The sequence below is a fragment of the Falco cherrug genome, chromosome 18 (genome assembly GCF_023634085.1).
Source record: "Falco cherrug isolate bFalChe1 chromosome 18, bFalChe1.pri, whole genome shotgun sequence".
NCBI classification, from domain to species: domain Eukaryota; kingdom Metazoa; phylum Chordata; class Aves; order Falconiformes; family Falconidae; genus Falco; species Falco cherrug.
Genome location: NC_073714.1, coordinates 1,468,630 through 1,483,428, shown reverse-complemented (window position 1 = coordinate 1,483,428; position 14,799 = coordinate 1,468,630). Strand labels below are relative to the sequence as shown.

General features: G+C 48.4%; 1 protein-coding gene across 3 annotated transcripts in view; it reads right to left on the bottom strand.

Annotated features, from left to right (window-relative positions):
• ZMAT4 (zinc finger matrin-type 4) overlaps window positions 1-14,799 on the bottom strand; it is a 67,096-nt gene that overhangs the window by 27,891 nt on the left and 24,406 nt on the right. For 2 of the 3 annotated variants that reach the window (XM_055696348.1, XM_005438030.3), the window contains exon 3: window positions 5,863-5,952. The exons of the other annotated variant lie outside the window; for it this stretch is intronic. In XM_055696348.1, coding sequence (XP_055552323.1) covers window positions 5,863-5,952 — 90 coding nt within the window. The remainder of the gene's footprint in view (window positions 1-5,862; window positions 5,953-14,799) is intronic. 3 annotated transcript variants of the gene reach the window in all.

Sequence of the window (14,799 nt, the reverse complement as noted above, 5' to 3'; positions counted from 1 at the left end):
AGACCTTTCAAAAGCTGGAAAATGACCTGCTTTGTGCAGGTCGTTAGCATCCCAGCTCATTCCCTGGATGAGATGGACAGACCTGGCCCCAGACCCACCCCCAGTGACAAGCCATCTAGAGACAGCTGTGCACTTTTTTTTTTTTTTAAGCGAATATTCCAAATGCTGGTGTACAGTCAAAACAGCAAACAGACTGCTTTAGGAGCTGCAGTCTTCATTTTACAAGAACTTCACAACAAGCCGTAACCACATTCTGGTTCATCTCCGCACAAAGATTCAGGCACTGGTGGGAGCAACACCACCAGCCCCTCGCCACTGCCCCTGCGGGACCGTGCCCCTGAGTGCCCAAAGCACGTCTGCCAGCTGGGACCGATGGCACCGCTGCGAAAGGACAGCACAGGCCAAGGGAAAACCAGAGAGCATCCAAAAGCCAGCTCCCTTCTGCAAATGTCACGCTCATCTTCAGACACAGAATGCAGAGCACAGCTCTTCAGCTTCTCCACATAAACAAACGGGTGAATCAGCACCAGCACCAGCGGCCACCCCGCTGTCCCCCACCAAAGCACAGCCTGAGCCCAGGCCAACGCACCCGACCCAGCCGCCAGCGGTGCCGGGGCAGCATGGCAAGCCCCAGCCGTGCCCCCACACATCCCCACCATGGCAGGGCAGGAGACGAGCTCTGCAACGCTTGGGAGCAGGAACTGACCACACAGCTGACACCCAACCCACTGTGTAAAGGTCATTTTCTCCCCCAAAATAAGCACCATTGGAAAAAGGACCAATTTTCACCCCTTTGATGCTGCTGTTAACTATAAATCAACTTAAACCTTAGAGAAACATCTCCAGGGGTGATTAGTACTGTTCTGAGTGTAATTTGCACTTCTTTTAAATAGGTTTCTCTCAAGATATTTTACATCTTCAAAGGGAAATCACTTGAAAGTTAAGAGCAGCGTAAAAAATTCCCAGACTCTATTGATCATCTGCGGTGGCAACATATAAAGAGCCTCCAACAGAGTTCGTTTGAAACGCTGATACACTTCAGTGCTTATGTACCAGGGTCCCCTCCTCTGCCTGGTCTGCTCTTCAGTGACATTTCTCTTTTGCAACCTACTTTCACAGACAGACTGCAGTTAAAAAAAATAAATTGTAAGATGTTAAACTCCCTCAAACAACCCTCAGACACTCCACTTAGAGCCCAAGGCTCCATTTACACCGATCCACAGTTTGCTGCGCAGCTCATCCAAGCGCACCCAGGTCTCTGGGCGCATCTCGGAGGGGATTTGGCCACCAGAGCCTCACCCGTGGGCAGGACGGGATGTCCCCAATTGCTTGGTTGGCCTGAGCGTCCCAGCCTCTGTGCAAACCCCACAGACCTTCGCTCTCCAACAGCCAGCCGTTTTTCATGCTCTTTGTTAGTGGGATGCAGGAGGTGTTCAGATTCAAGTGTTATTAAGCGCTGGCCTAAGCCTGGTGCATCCATTCATCAGCAGAATCGCTGCCCTCCCCTCCACCCCCCCCCGATGCCCCACACAGAGCTGCCCAGCACCCGAGGCCAGATCCAGCCCTGAAGGGTAATTATGCCTTCTCATTTGTCGGTGGCTGTTTTACCTGTAACCAGATGGGCTGGGGGGAACCCAAGCTGGGTGTCTTTTGTCACCCGTTGAAAGACACCGCGTTGACAGGATCGTACACAGCCAGCTGGTAAAATAACATCACGTGTCGATCAGGATGCCCAGGCGAGCCCAGCCCGAGTCGGGGCACAAGGCTCAGTCGACCTGCAGCCTGCTTGGGGCAGACGCCCGCTCTCCAGGGATGCTCTGCACCCACGCGTGCACTCATCCATCACTCCTCGCTGCTTCCCTGGCTCCCACACCCAGCTCAGTCTAAAGCAGCAGCAGTAAATAGGCACTAACATCTCAATTTAGTTTCCATAAAACCCACACAAGCAACTCTCTAACCCCACGCTGCATAAAGCCAGCCAACGCACAAGGAATACTTCTACCATTTGTTTTTGCAATCTTCTCCAGATGATCCCTTCTTGCTAACCTTTGCAGGGATGCAGCACTGACAGGGGTGAATGGCCTCGCATAAACTGAAGCACCATGGAACACACCACGAGCTCGGAGATAAAGCATCCGCTTCCCAACACTGGCATTGCTCATCCTCCCCCAGCTCCACAGACATGCCGGGCCAGCCTAGTTTATAGGCCTTCTTTTTGTAATATTATAAACTTCAAAGCAAGTCTTGTACATCCAACAGAATTGAGTTCAGTTATTCAGATGCCTGTTAACAAGCTGCTAAAAGGCATAATCTTCGCACAGGACCATGCAGTTACAGTCCCTTGCTGCATGCTCCTTAAGCAATCCTCAGGAAAAGTAAGGATTTTTATTCCACAAATACAAATCTGCTGTCTTCCTTTCTTAGGTTTTACTAAGAAGAAAATATCATACAGACACTTGAAATATAGCAATATAAAACACAGCACTCAAGGCACTGTGAAGTGTCTTTTAAATTTGAGTTAATTTTCTGCATGTGAAGAGGGTGTTGCTGTTAAAGAGCTATTTTCTGTAACGCTCTGTGTGAAATTTAGACTACTTCCATTTCAGAGTATGCTTTTCTTGTGGCACAAGAGCAAGCACCAGTTTATGGCCATCTAAATCTGAAACGCCTGCTCAAAGTCTCAGAGCATCTTAGGACCGATACGCTCTCTGAGGAAAAGCCAGCCCTAAGGTCAGTGAGGGGGGTGTGTGACATGGCACGCACACATCCCAGGTCCCGCTCTGGCAGGGACAGAGCCACAGGCAGCTGGGCAAGGACGAGGGCAACTCCTCCGCCAGAGACCCCGGCTCCCACCACGCAGCTGTGGCTCCGTGGGTGTTTAAAACCACACAGGACAAAGCCCTGGAGAAGAGGGAGGACAAGGGGCACAGAGCCTGTCACAGCAACAGCAGCCCTCACAGAGCCAGTCCCAGCCTTTGGTCCAAGAATAAATTCAACTCTTCCATCACTAATTCCTTTCACTGACACTAATACCTGACCTTTTGGTTGAAAATCGCTGATCAGGTGCAAAACACACAGTAAGAATGCTGGCCCTGAACCCAGCCATTTCATCTTGGTTTCAGTGTAATCACTGAAGATTTAAGTTACAGCACACAGTAAATGCTGTCCCACAAGCTATAAAAGCTGCGATTTCCTTGCTGACTGGGAAGTGAAGGCGAGCCTCCCAAGGCAGCCGTCGGCACGCTTCTGCCTCCGAGAGGCACAGCTCTTGGCTTTACTGTCTCCAGAGCCACCTTGCAGGACATGCATTACCCTCAGCAACAAAACCTAATAACCTGCTATTTTCCCTCAGAGAATTTATCCTTGCTATTAAGATCCCTTTCTTTTTTTAAGGAAGATGATGCTGGTCAAAGCAGTTTACCATCTTACAGTACAAGTAGGGCTAGAAAGAATTTGAAGGCTTTTCTCCCATCCCAAAAAACACATTTCATAGCACATAAGAAGTTTTCATCACATATGTCCTGATAGTAAATAGGGGTCCTATTTTCTGAAGGTAGTGAGACAGGGCTCGTTAAACCTGATTCACCAACCCTGGTACTTGAGGATCTGACTCTCAGTTTCTGTGGGGCCCTGGCACAGCCTGCAACCTTCTCCAATTACTTTCAGCTGAAATGTTAAGCGGAAATTTAAAATGAAAGGTCAACAATCCCTCAGCACACCAAAGACATGAGGGTTTTTTCCCCTCCTCCACAAAAAAATAAAACGATAATGAACAGCCCAACAACTGAGTCGTTATCCAGGGCAAGACTAACTGTATAAGCCTCCTACTTCTTACTAGGAAAGGATAACAGGTGTTTTGGGAATGCAGAGTGGTTTTATAGTCCACAAACAACAGCAAACACTACCCTTCGCCTCACTGAAAGGTCAGGTAGCAAACGCTGGTTTTAAGCCTGTCGCAGTGAGTGTCTGCAGCTGCTTCTCCTTCCTACTGCCATTTGCAAGAAAGACAAGGTGTTTAGTTTGGCGGTCCAAAGGCTACACGTCAAATGGCATAGAGTCATGTAACAGTGCAGGTTTTGATGGATAAAAAAAGGCTAACACTCCCTTCTTAGTTGCAGACGCTTCTGCACAGAAATTTAACTGGTTTTCACAGATTGTTTCCAATACTCATTAAAGTCGGTGTGCCATAGCTTGACTAACACTGCTGGATACCTGGATCGGGCAACGCAGCTGCACTCTGCACGCAGCAATGATGGTATCATGCAGCGTTAGAGATGTCCTAAATATTTCTGTTCTCTTTAAATGCAAAGGCTTGGATAATATCCACCTATCTAGCAATAGGCCTACGTTGAGCTGTAAATGTTGGCAGGTTTTCCCTGCTATATTTTCATAACAAATAATTTCAGAAGGTAGATCTCGTATAGCTTATCATTCACCTAGTGCACAAGGACTTGTTAATCCGTCCCCCTCCAAGGGCTGCCCTGTGCAATCAAGAATTGCTGAGCAAACTACATTGCTTCTCATTATTGCCTTCCACAACAGAGACAGGAAGTAGTTCAGCTTCAATTTCTTTGAGGTCTCTTTGATTCTCGGTCCACCACATCCCTGTACTACGGTGTACGCACAGCTATGCCGCTTCTTGTTAGATGTAACTAAGCTCTATAGAGGACCATGTTCCAAGTCTACACGTGCATGTCCACTGTACCTTTCGTGCTCTGTAACTAATAACTTGATAAAAATACTGTGAGGTTCTGTTGTTAAGGGGTAGATCGCATCTGCAATTACCCTGTGGGCAACATAAAAGTTCCACTAAAATTTTAATTACCGTGTCAAGGAGCTTTCAGTTTCCTTTGGCAAAACTTGCATGCTTCTCCCTTTAATTAGAAGACATCTCACTAAATATTGATAGCATTAAGCCACAGTCACACTCCCATAGATCTGAAATGGTTTGGATGCTATCTGCCGGGAACCTCATCAACAGCTCTCACACCAGCCTCAGAATATGGGAAAGAGCTGAATGAATAATTCACTGTGAATCAGTCCCTTATAAATTTAGTCTCCTTTTATTGCCTGACAAATGGCTGCGAGCTGGTCCAATTTCCACACATTCATTTGTTTATCTGAATGCAACCAAGGAACCCAGCTGCCAATTTTTAAAACTGCAGACTGACCACAAACCTTTGTGGGGAGCCTTTTGGATCCAGCACTCTCGTTTTCATCAACTCTCAGGAAAAAACTGGGTCTGAAGACACCTCCAGAGGTGATGATGCTCTCCAATGACCTCCCCGGGGGCGGGGGGGTCAGCAACACCGTGCCGGGGGCACGTGCACCAGCACCACTGCCCGGGCAGCAAAGCCCTGCCCAGCGACCCTCACCTTCGGGAACGGCATCACATAGAGAGTTGGGAGAACGTGTCTGGAAGCGACTGGAGTGCTGCTCCAAGCAGAGCCTCTCCACAGCCAGTGCCAGAGCTGCTGCAGAGCAGCCTTCGCCGTTACCCAGCCGCCCAAAGGCACCAGCCTCCCACTGCCATCATCCTGCCTCGCCTGCATGCCAGAGCTCACCAGCACAAAACTAGCCACTGCACTTAAACTGAATAAATGCTGGGTATTTGCTAGCAGCATATTTCTTTTTCCCATGAAAGAACATTCAAATAACTAAAAATGCAATTACCGTTGCTGATGCACATAATATTTCTTGTATAGTTTATTGAAAATTATTTCCAGTTACTTAGCATTTCAGCTAATCTAAATGTTACCTCTGGGTACCTGATCATCTGTGGCTGTAACAGAAAAAATGTTGTAGCAGAGAGTCAATGATTCACAAAGCAGCTGAGCAAACAGGGACTTAAAGTATACCCACGTTTTCTGACCGGAGCTTTTTAGCTGGACAGCCTCCATCTATGGGATGAAGCATATAATAAAGGCGAACTTTGCTGGCATGTTTCCGGCTCTGGAAAAAAAAAAAAAAAGAAAGAAAAAAAAAAAAAGAAAAAGGAAGAAATGACATTAAAAAAAGTGAGAGGCTCTATTGCTGTGCATACAACACCTATCTGCCGTAAGATTTCACATCCCCTTGATACATGTATCTGACATGGGAGGAGAAAAGGGGGAAAGACCCAGGTGAGGAACATTTGCATTTCACAGAGGTTTCACAGAGCTCTCCCCCGAGCTGAAATGAACTGTGGAATGATTATGACACCTGCTATTAGCAGGAGAAATGGTCCACTCTTGCTGCTCTCTGCTAAGTCCTGCTGCCTGCAGCCCCCTGAAGACAGAGCGGGAAGGAAGGTGGCGAGAGCAGAGCAACATTTGTCATCAAGGCCATTTCCATAGCGGGAGAGATTGCAAAGATCAGGGGTATTTAGCTTCAGGCAGAGACAGGACGGCATCATGAGGGATCAGACGCACACACAAACCGAAACCCACGGTTCCTAAGCTTCCAGAAGAATAAAATACATAAAGGGTATAAAAACTCACTCTCCAGGAAATAAGCCAACTGACACCTGCCAAAGGTTTGAAAGAAATTTCTCCCACAGGTAAATTACCAGATAATTGTGCATTATGAAATCTAATGCCTTCCTCATGCAGAGAGAGGAATAAGGACTACACGCGTCCCCAGCCTAAGCCCCATCTCCTCCCTCGAGGTTTTATGGGAGCAGAAGAGCAAAACCTCCCGGAGCACAACAACGGGGTTTGTGCTCCAGGTTAAGCAGCAGGAGCCGGGGAAAGCCCAGGCTCGACCTGATGCTCCCTGCTGCAGAATCCTGCCCCGGGAGCTCGGGCACCGCTGCAAGGTCCTTCTGCTTCCCCGAGTGCTGCCCAGCACCACGGGCGGAGGACGGATGCAGCCCATGTGTTCCAGCACCGACAGCGGTTGCTGGTCCCAAGCACACTCTGCCCCTCCACACCCAACTCCTGGCAGCAGCCCCCATCCAGCCAGGGGGCTGGACCCCCCCGCAAGGTGGGCCAGGGACTTCTCGTGTTTTTCTCCTTCAAGAAGAGCACTGAGCAGGCAGGTACTTCTCAAGCATTGTTTATACCACGGGAAAGTTTTCAGGGGACCTGTATTTTTCTAGAGGGGTGAGGAAGAGCTGAGGGATGCCCGGAGGAGACTCTTCATGGGAGGGACACAGCAAGGGCAGGTTTCCCACTGCCTTCGGGCACGCCTGGAGCTTACCAGCAGGTGAGGACAAGGAAAGACAGGGAGATGTCCTGCTCACACCAGCACCAACAGACAAAGCAATCCTCATAACTTGCAAAATGTAAAGGGAGATTTAAAAGCTTCTACAGCAGAGGCACAGACATAAACCTTCAAAAGACTAACTTACAGCCAGCTCTGGTCTTCCAGTAGCTGTAAAGGGGAGGGGGAAAGACTGCAGCTACTAAATACCTGCATCCAGCACCCAGACATGCACAGCAGCTATTATTATGCAAATGTTTTCTCTGAATCTCCATTTCTGATTGCCTCACAGAACAACAGCACTGTAATATTATAATTTCAGATCACGGATTTGCAATTTTAAAATATTAAATTATCATTAGCATGTTCTGGAACATTCTTTTTCCTGTGGTGTGAACTTGGAGCTAAATTTGAAGAGCACTGTTATTTGTATGTGTAAATGTAACTATGCAATAAATTTTTTTTAATAGAGCAAATCAGTCAAGATAAATAATGTCAAATACCTTTCCCTAAGTTGTCTTCCTGCACGCATTTAGAAAGCATGACCTGCTGTAGTCAGAGCTAAATGCAGGAAACCCCAGACCTTCAGCTATCAGTGACCAACAGTCCAGACAGCAATGGCGTAATTAAAAAATGACAAAATAAATGTTTGACATGCAAAGGACAGATGTGCGAGGTCAGTCTCAGAGTCTGGCAGCACTCCTACTTTCTGCCTGAAGCGACGCTCGGCTCGTCCAGTTTCACCTCAGGAAGGTTTGCACACCAGGGAGCCCCTGCCACGGACAGGCCACCACGGTCCTCCCTCGCACCACATGCTTGGGATGGAGGAGAGTCAAACGCACCGTAAAGGCGACATGGACAGAGCTTTTCAGCTTAATTCCTTCACTGAGTATTTACACCCCTCGGAGCAGCCAGCCAGCCTCAAGTCATCCTTCTCGCAGTCCTGGGGGTCTTCCCTCAGGTGAGCTAACCCAGCACCTCACCATGCCGACCCGCACCCAGCCACAGCCTGCTCAATTTAGAGGTTACAAAGTTTGTGGGCTTTCTGTTGGTTTTTCATAAGATGAAAAGGCAAGATTTTAACAGTAACCATTTTTAGTGTTCTTTTCCATGGCACTCAGCTGTGCCATAAATGATGTCCAAATGTCAGCATTAAAAGGCAGCGAAGCTTCAGACTTCTGTAAAACACCTCTCACCTTTATTTATGCATTTGTTTGAATTTATGAAAGCTAAAGCAAAGAAATAACTTATGTTTGGCATAATTTAAAACTACACGGCTCCTTATGCAGCCTTATTATCCTATGGTTATAAAAGCAGAGCTTAAAATCATCCCTGGCCTTTGCAAGTATGTAGTGAGCATCTCATCCCCTCGCAGGGAGCGGAGGTAGCACAGCCCATTTGTCACCCATTTTATCTCTGGTATTTTCTACATTTACATGTGTATTTATCATCCTAACACCACGGCAAGAGCAAAGTGATTATTCTTAGCATGCTGCTCACAAACAGCCCTGCGGGTTATCTTTTCCCCTCTGCAAAAGCAACTTGAAATCCACAGCTCCAAGGGGCGAGAAGGGCAAGTGCCCAGGAGGGGGTGGCACAGCCCCCCTCACTCACTCACTCCAGCATCCATGGGATGGTCAGAGGTCCCGCCTGTCTGAAGGAGCTCTGGAGGACACATCTGTAAACCCATGGTCTGGAACAAGAACGCTGCCTTCGGAGATACCTGCCCGCCCATCAACAGCCACCCCAACTTTACCTTAGGGTGACTCAGAGTATTTCTGTGCCCGTGCATATTTCTTCTGTAGCTTTACAAAACGTTATGCTAAAGGCATTTTCACTTAAATTCTCTGTCCCTACTGTCTGGAAACAGCTCCTTCAGAAGGCAAGAAGTCTAGCTTAACACTATGTGCTGTAAAAACAACACTCTCTATGCAGGGAGCAGGGGGAAGCTGAGAAAGAGCCTGTTTTCACATAGCAACTGCAGACCTCTGCACTGCAAGCTCATGTGCTATTATTAAGAACGCTCATCAATAAAAGTAAATAAATGGATCATTTCTATCTATATCAAATCTATTTTAATACAGAAGATTGTGGCAGAGGCAGCAGAGTTCTGGTAATTCAACCCTAAAACATAAAAAGGGCAAAGCAGACCTAAATTGTGCTATGAAATGCAATTTGATTTTGCATAAATCAAGTTTTGCAGCACACTTCTGCCCAGAGCGAGCAGCAGCACAGCAAGAGGAGACAATCACGGCTCTGTGGCGGCAGCGGCAGCTGGCAGGACCCTGGTAGCCACAGACAAGGCTGGTTCAGACACTGCAGCCCTGCTGGCCCTGGCTGATGGAGGGGTTGCTCACTGCCACCATAACTTCACGGATTCTCTACCAATCTACCAACAGCAGTGACATCCCTGGGGAGGACCAAGACACATCTCCCTTCACAAGGCCAGAAGTCCCCAGGGGAGGCTCTAGCCCAGGGTCTGCCGGGCTGCAGAGACGCACACAGATCCCTCCCTCCCCGAGCGCTGCCCGGGGGTGTAGGAGAAGCCCCCACCAGCACCAGCTCCACAGCCTGCTGCAGCCCCGGGATCCGCTGCCACTTTGCACCACTGATTTAAGCTGACCTGACAGTCTAAAACATTTCACCATCTTGTAAGGGACTTCCTCCCACATCCCCAACCACCTCGCCAGGTTCAAATCAACCATTTCTGCTGCTCTCCTCATGCTGTGCTTGCATCTGATCCAATTTCTGTATTCCCCATAGCTCCCTTTATCATCCGCTTGTTCACTCCTCCGCTGGCAGCATCACGTTTTCAGTCAGTCTGCCTCTCCTCTCCTGCTCTCCCTCCTCTGTGCCCTGTCCTCCAGCCAAAACCCAGGGACCTACCACAGTGGGGGACACGTGGCCGTGCCAAGCACAGGCAGAGACAGCCAGGTGGGAGATGAAGAATGGAACTGTAATGGCACCCCGAATGGCCGTGGCTTCTCCTAGTTTGCAATAAATTCTTTTTCAGAAGCCTGTTGGTTGGATTTTAATCCCTTTAGTCTGTACTGTGTTGATTTTTTGTATGCTGGCATTTTCTTAATTAAATTGCCATGAAACATGCAGTCATATGATTACACCAACTTTATTATCTGTATTGGCCCTACTTGTAATCTCATCAAAAGAGATAAAAGTTATTTTGGCTAGACCCAGTTCTCTAAACCTGATGCAGAATACCAATTGCACTGTCCTGAAGCTACGTACTCCAGTCCCTTCCCAGAGCCTGCTTTGTTCAGGAGCCATGCCAAGCTGGGAGGGCTCTGACTCCCGCACTGGTCCCCGGTGCTGCCATGCCCAGCTCCGCGCTCGCCTTCCTCCTAGAAACTTCCTCCACTTCCCAAGTCCCATGAAGGATCAGCAGTGATGATGCAGAGCACGTGGCCTGCTCTTTTCAGGCACTTGCCCGCAAATTACTGGACCTGCTGACTCAAAAAACAACATTCTAGATTTCATAATCGCTGCCTAACAAACTTCCAGATTTCTACTGGAACAGAACCAATTTACCCATCATTCTGTGATATAACAACATCCTCTGCTTTTTTTAATAGAGGACAGAAGTATTTTCAGCAAACGCCTTCCCTTTTTTGCCTCTTCTACCCACACGACCAGCAAACACTATTGTCGAGATCCCCGTTGTTCGCCACAGAGACAAACTCCCGTCTGTTATTCCAGACGCTGCTGGGTGCCAATGTCCTTTTTCTCCTTTTGTAATTTTTGCAAAGCCTCATTTATAATTTATGGTCATTTCTATCCACTTCCCCTTTTTCCTCTGTGAATTAATTTTTTAAAAAGTGTCTGCTCATGCTTGTGACTTTCCGGGCACACAGATACGTGTCCGTAATTCCCAGCTGCACACAGCTGAATCTTCACCCCCATGAAACTGGCTTCTTCAAAGCAACAAGTAGACACATTACTGATTTGGATGTTGGTTTGCTTACACATAAAGGCAATTACTGATGATCTATTCAGCCAAGCAACCACTAAGCTCACTTTGTTTTCTCTAAATCTGTGTTCATTTCTCCCTGCTTGCCAGCCAAGCACGGATCCCTTCACTCGGGTCACCAACAACCTTAAAGATGTCCCACGTGGCCAGAAGCATTTCACAGGCCCCAGCAGCTTTTCCCAAATCTTGATCACTGCAATTTTTAAAATGCAAAAACAAGACTTCAGAAGCTCCAAGTAAAACACATAGCAGCAACCTGCTGCACCCAAAGGGAGGATAAGGGGCTGCTGCATCTACAGTTCTGCAGTCGCAGGGGGTCAAAGCATCCAGTCCAAGCATGGCAATTTAATTACAATCAACACTGTTGCTTTAGTCACCTTCATAAGAGAAAAATCTCACCTGCTAGATCCTTCTTTGCAGTGTGAACTCAGAGCTCCCGTAGCCACAAGAAAAACATTTCCTCCAGGAGAGCTCAGAAATACCCTTTTCCCATCCTCCCTCGTGCTGCGCTTGACATCTCGAAGCTGCAAAGAGCTGGAGAGGGCTCAGACTGACAGCCCAGGGGGGCCTTGAGAAAAGGGTTTCTAAACCACCCCTGTTCAAGGGAAAAGAAAATACCACCTTTGGTTTTTCCCCTTGGTGCAGTCCCCATCACACAGACAAAGCAGGAGGATGGCACTGGTAGCCCACCAGCATGGGTACCACGGGTATCCACAGGGTACCACTGCCCCCGGGGACTCAGCCCTGCCTCTCACAACTGGCCATGCAGACAGATCCAGCCTTGGCTCTGCAGCTCCTGGTGTGACAGACACCTGCAGACCTCCAGAACGGCAAGGCATGAATTTTCTGTTGCAGGAACCGCTATTTCAGCTACATGATCTTTAACTTTACCACCTCCTATATTGATTTTGACTGTAGTCAAATTATCTCTTGTCCTATGCACCATTGTGTACCCTGTGAAGAGGAAAATAACTCTCTTTACAGCCTGTTGCTGGAGCAGCATGGCACGAGCAGCAGGGCTCAGCACCCAGCTCGCAGGCTGCTGGCACCCTGCAGACGCCCTGCCTCCCAGCACCCGCGATCGCCCGCAGGCTTCTGTTCCTCCCCAAATGCACAGAGCATTCCTTCCCACTTCACATCCTCACACTTCTTCTGTGTGCGGATCCTACACCTAGACTAATGCAACCACAAATTTACTTTTCCACTGGTGTTTCGGGATTTTTTCAAGGCCACAGACCTCCCTGCAAACATACCAAGGGCATGGGGACATGGGGGATGGAGCAAGCAGGGCGTGAACCTCCAAAATGTGCTTCGCACAGCAGGATAAACCCTTGTTGTTCGCCTGCAGCCAACTGATGTCATGCAGCTGCAGCTCGGGTTTCTCAGCTCAGGCCACTCTGCAGTTGGGTAACGGTGCTCAAGGGGCAGATGACCTTCACTGCTGGTACAGAACCATCACCCTGGTGTCAACAGGGAACAGAAGAGTTAGCACAAACACAATGTCTCCTCCGCACACGGGCTGGCCAGCACCAGCTCTGCAGCATGGCACACGCTGGCAGCACCGCCGTTGCTCCCATTTTACCTTTACGTGTCTGAAACCAAACGCTTTTAAAGCCAGTGCCAGCCGCTTCCGAGACCCCGCTCAGCCCCGTCACAGCACACGGACGGCTCCTGTCACAGCACATGAGGATAACTAAAGACTCTGCCTTCGAACACCTGGCATCCAAATCCAAACACCGGTTGCAAGTTTAAAATATTAAAGAAAACGAAGAGTGAATACCTGGAACAAAGAGGTGCCCTCCCATGCATCTGGAGCAGGAAGGGGCTGCTGCAGGAAAGCGGTAGCTGCGGGGCTTCTCCCGGGGACGGCTCGGCCACGGCGCACCTGTCTTGGCTAACAGCAACGTGTCATCGCTTTTAGTCCATGTCGGCTTAATGTGACATCCCCTGTGCCCCTCCACTGCTGCCAGCCCCAGGGTCTCATCCTAGGTTCATTCTGTTACTGCTCTGAAAGTACCTTTGAACTGCAACTATTTTTAGCCAGAAAAGGGACTCTGCACAGAGGTACCTTGGAAGGGAGCTGTATGACAGGGCTTTATCTGCTCTGCTGTTGCTGCTACGTCATGATAGATTTTGCCACTGGGAGTGCATTAAAAATAACGTTTAGCCATTAATGTTGACAACAGAGTAGTAACACGGAGCTTGGTAAAGTATCATTTAATCTACATTGCTTTCCTGAAGCACGCTGCAATCCAGCAGCTAATGCTGCCCTGGTGAGTCCATACTTGCTGTATGCAGGAAAGGGAAGAGGCAGCATGAGCACCTTGCCATAAAACACCAACATCCACTTATCTCTTTCGTATACAATGTGTGGCCACATTTAATTCAACATACCTTCATTGCTGCTGTTAGCACAGGTAAAAGGGTACCGGGGCAATCTCCAGAAGGTCAGTATGTGCATATATGAAAAACAGAACAGCATCTTCATCATCTTTGTAACCGAACCACAACAAAGCTTTCTTTAGCCTGGTATTTTTTTTTCCTCCTCAAGCCAAGGTTCTCCTACCAAACACCAGCACAATCTGCAGAACAGTAACGTCTGAGCAGCTGCTAAAAACCATATAGAGTGCACACACCACGGCAGAGCAGATTCTCAGCAGTTATGGTGAAGGATGTGGGAACAACAGGTGGGACATCCCCTCCTCCTTCACCCTCTGAAGTATTTACAGGTTACTGCCACCAAAGCAAGCCAAAACTTGGCAGGTTAAGTAGCAGCAGTGGCAGAACACATGAGAGCAAGCATTGCTAGCAAACATTGCATTCCCTTCGATAACACCCAATTAACATCAGCAGACTGCCTGACACACGAGAGCCCTGGGCAGTCTTTATTTCCAGCTGAAGCACTTCCTTTCCACCCCCCCATCCTGGAAATGCCTGCAGCACCTCGTGCGGGGAGCTGGCACCAGACACGGAATATTCCAGCTCCTTGTGTTCTAGTGCAGCATTTATTTTGTTAAATAGAGTATGTGCTCTTCCACTGCATTAATATTTCAGGCACAGAATTGCCTTTCTGAGCACACACATCTTGATCCTTAAGGCGCTAATGTGCCAATAGTAAACAATGTTTATTATTCCTTCAGACAAGCCATCATTTTATGCAGTTTCCCAGAGAAGGACAGCCCAGCTGGAAGCAGATTAACCCGAGTACCACCCCAGCCCCACACAGACAAGGAGTATTGATGAGGCTGTCGATACCACTCACCCGCTTCGCTCCAGAGACAGGGCGAGACATTCCAAAGAGCACTCAGCTCTGGAGACAAGCCAAAGGGCACGGCACTTTATTTGTTCTCCCCAGTTTCCTCTGCATTTGAATTTTAATACACTTTGCCTCTGCCCTACCCCTGCTGCTCAGGCTCCACCACATGCGTTCAGGCATGGTGCCTTCATCTCACAAGGTAAGCCAGCATCGCGGGACACCTTCCCAGGCTTCTCTTCCTACAGAGCCAGTGTATTTCTTCATTTTAAATGAAAAAGCAAAGTACCATCTGAACACCTGAAGCAATAAAGATTACAATGGAGAAAAACATTATAGCAGCTTAAGGAGCAAATGTGGTGATGAATATGCAGCTCAG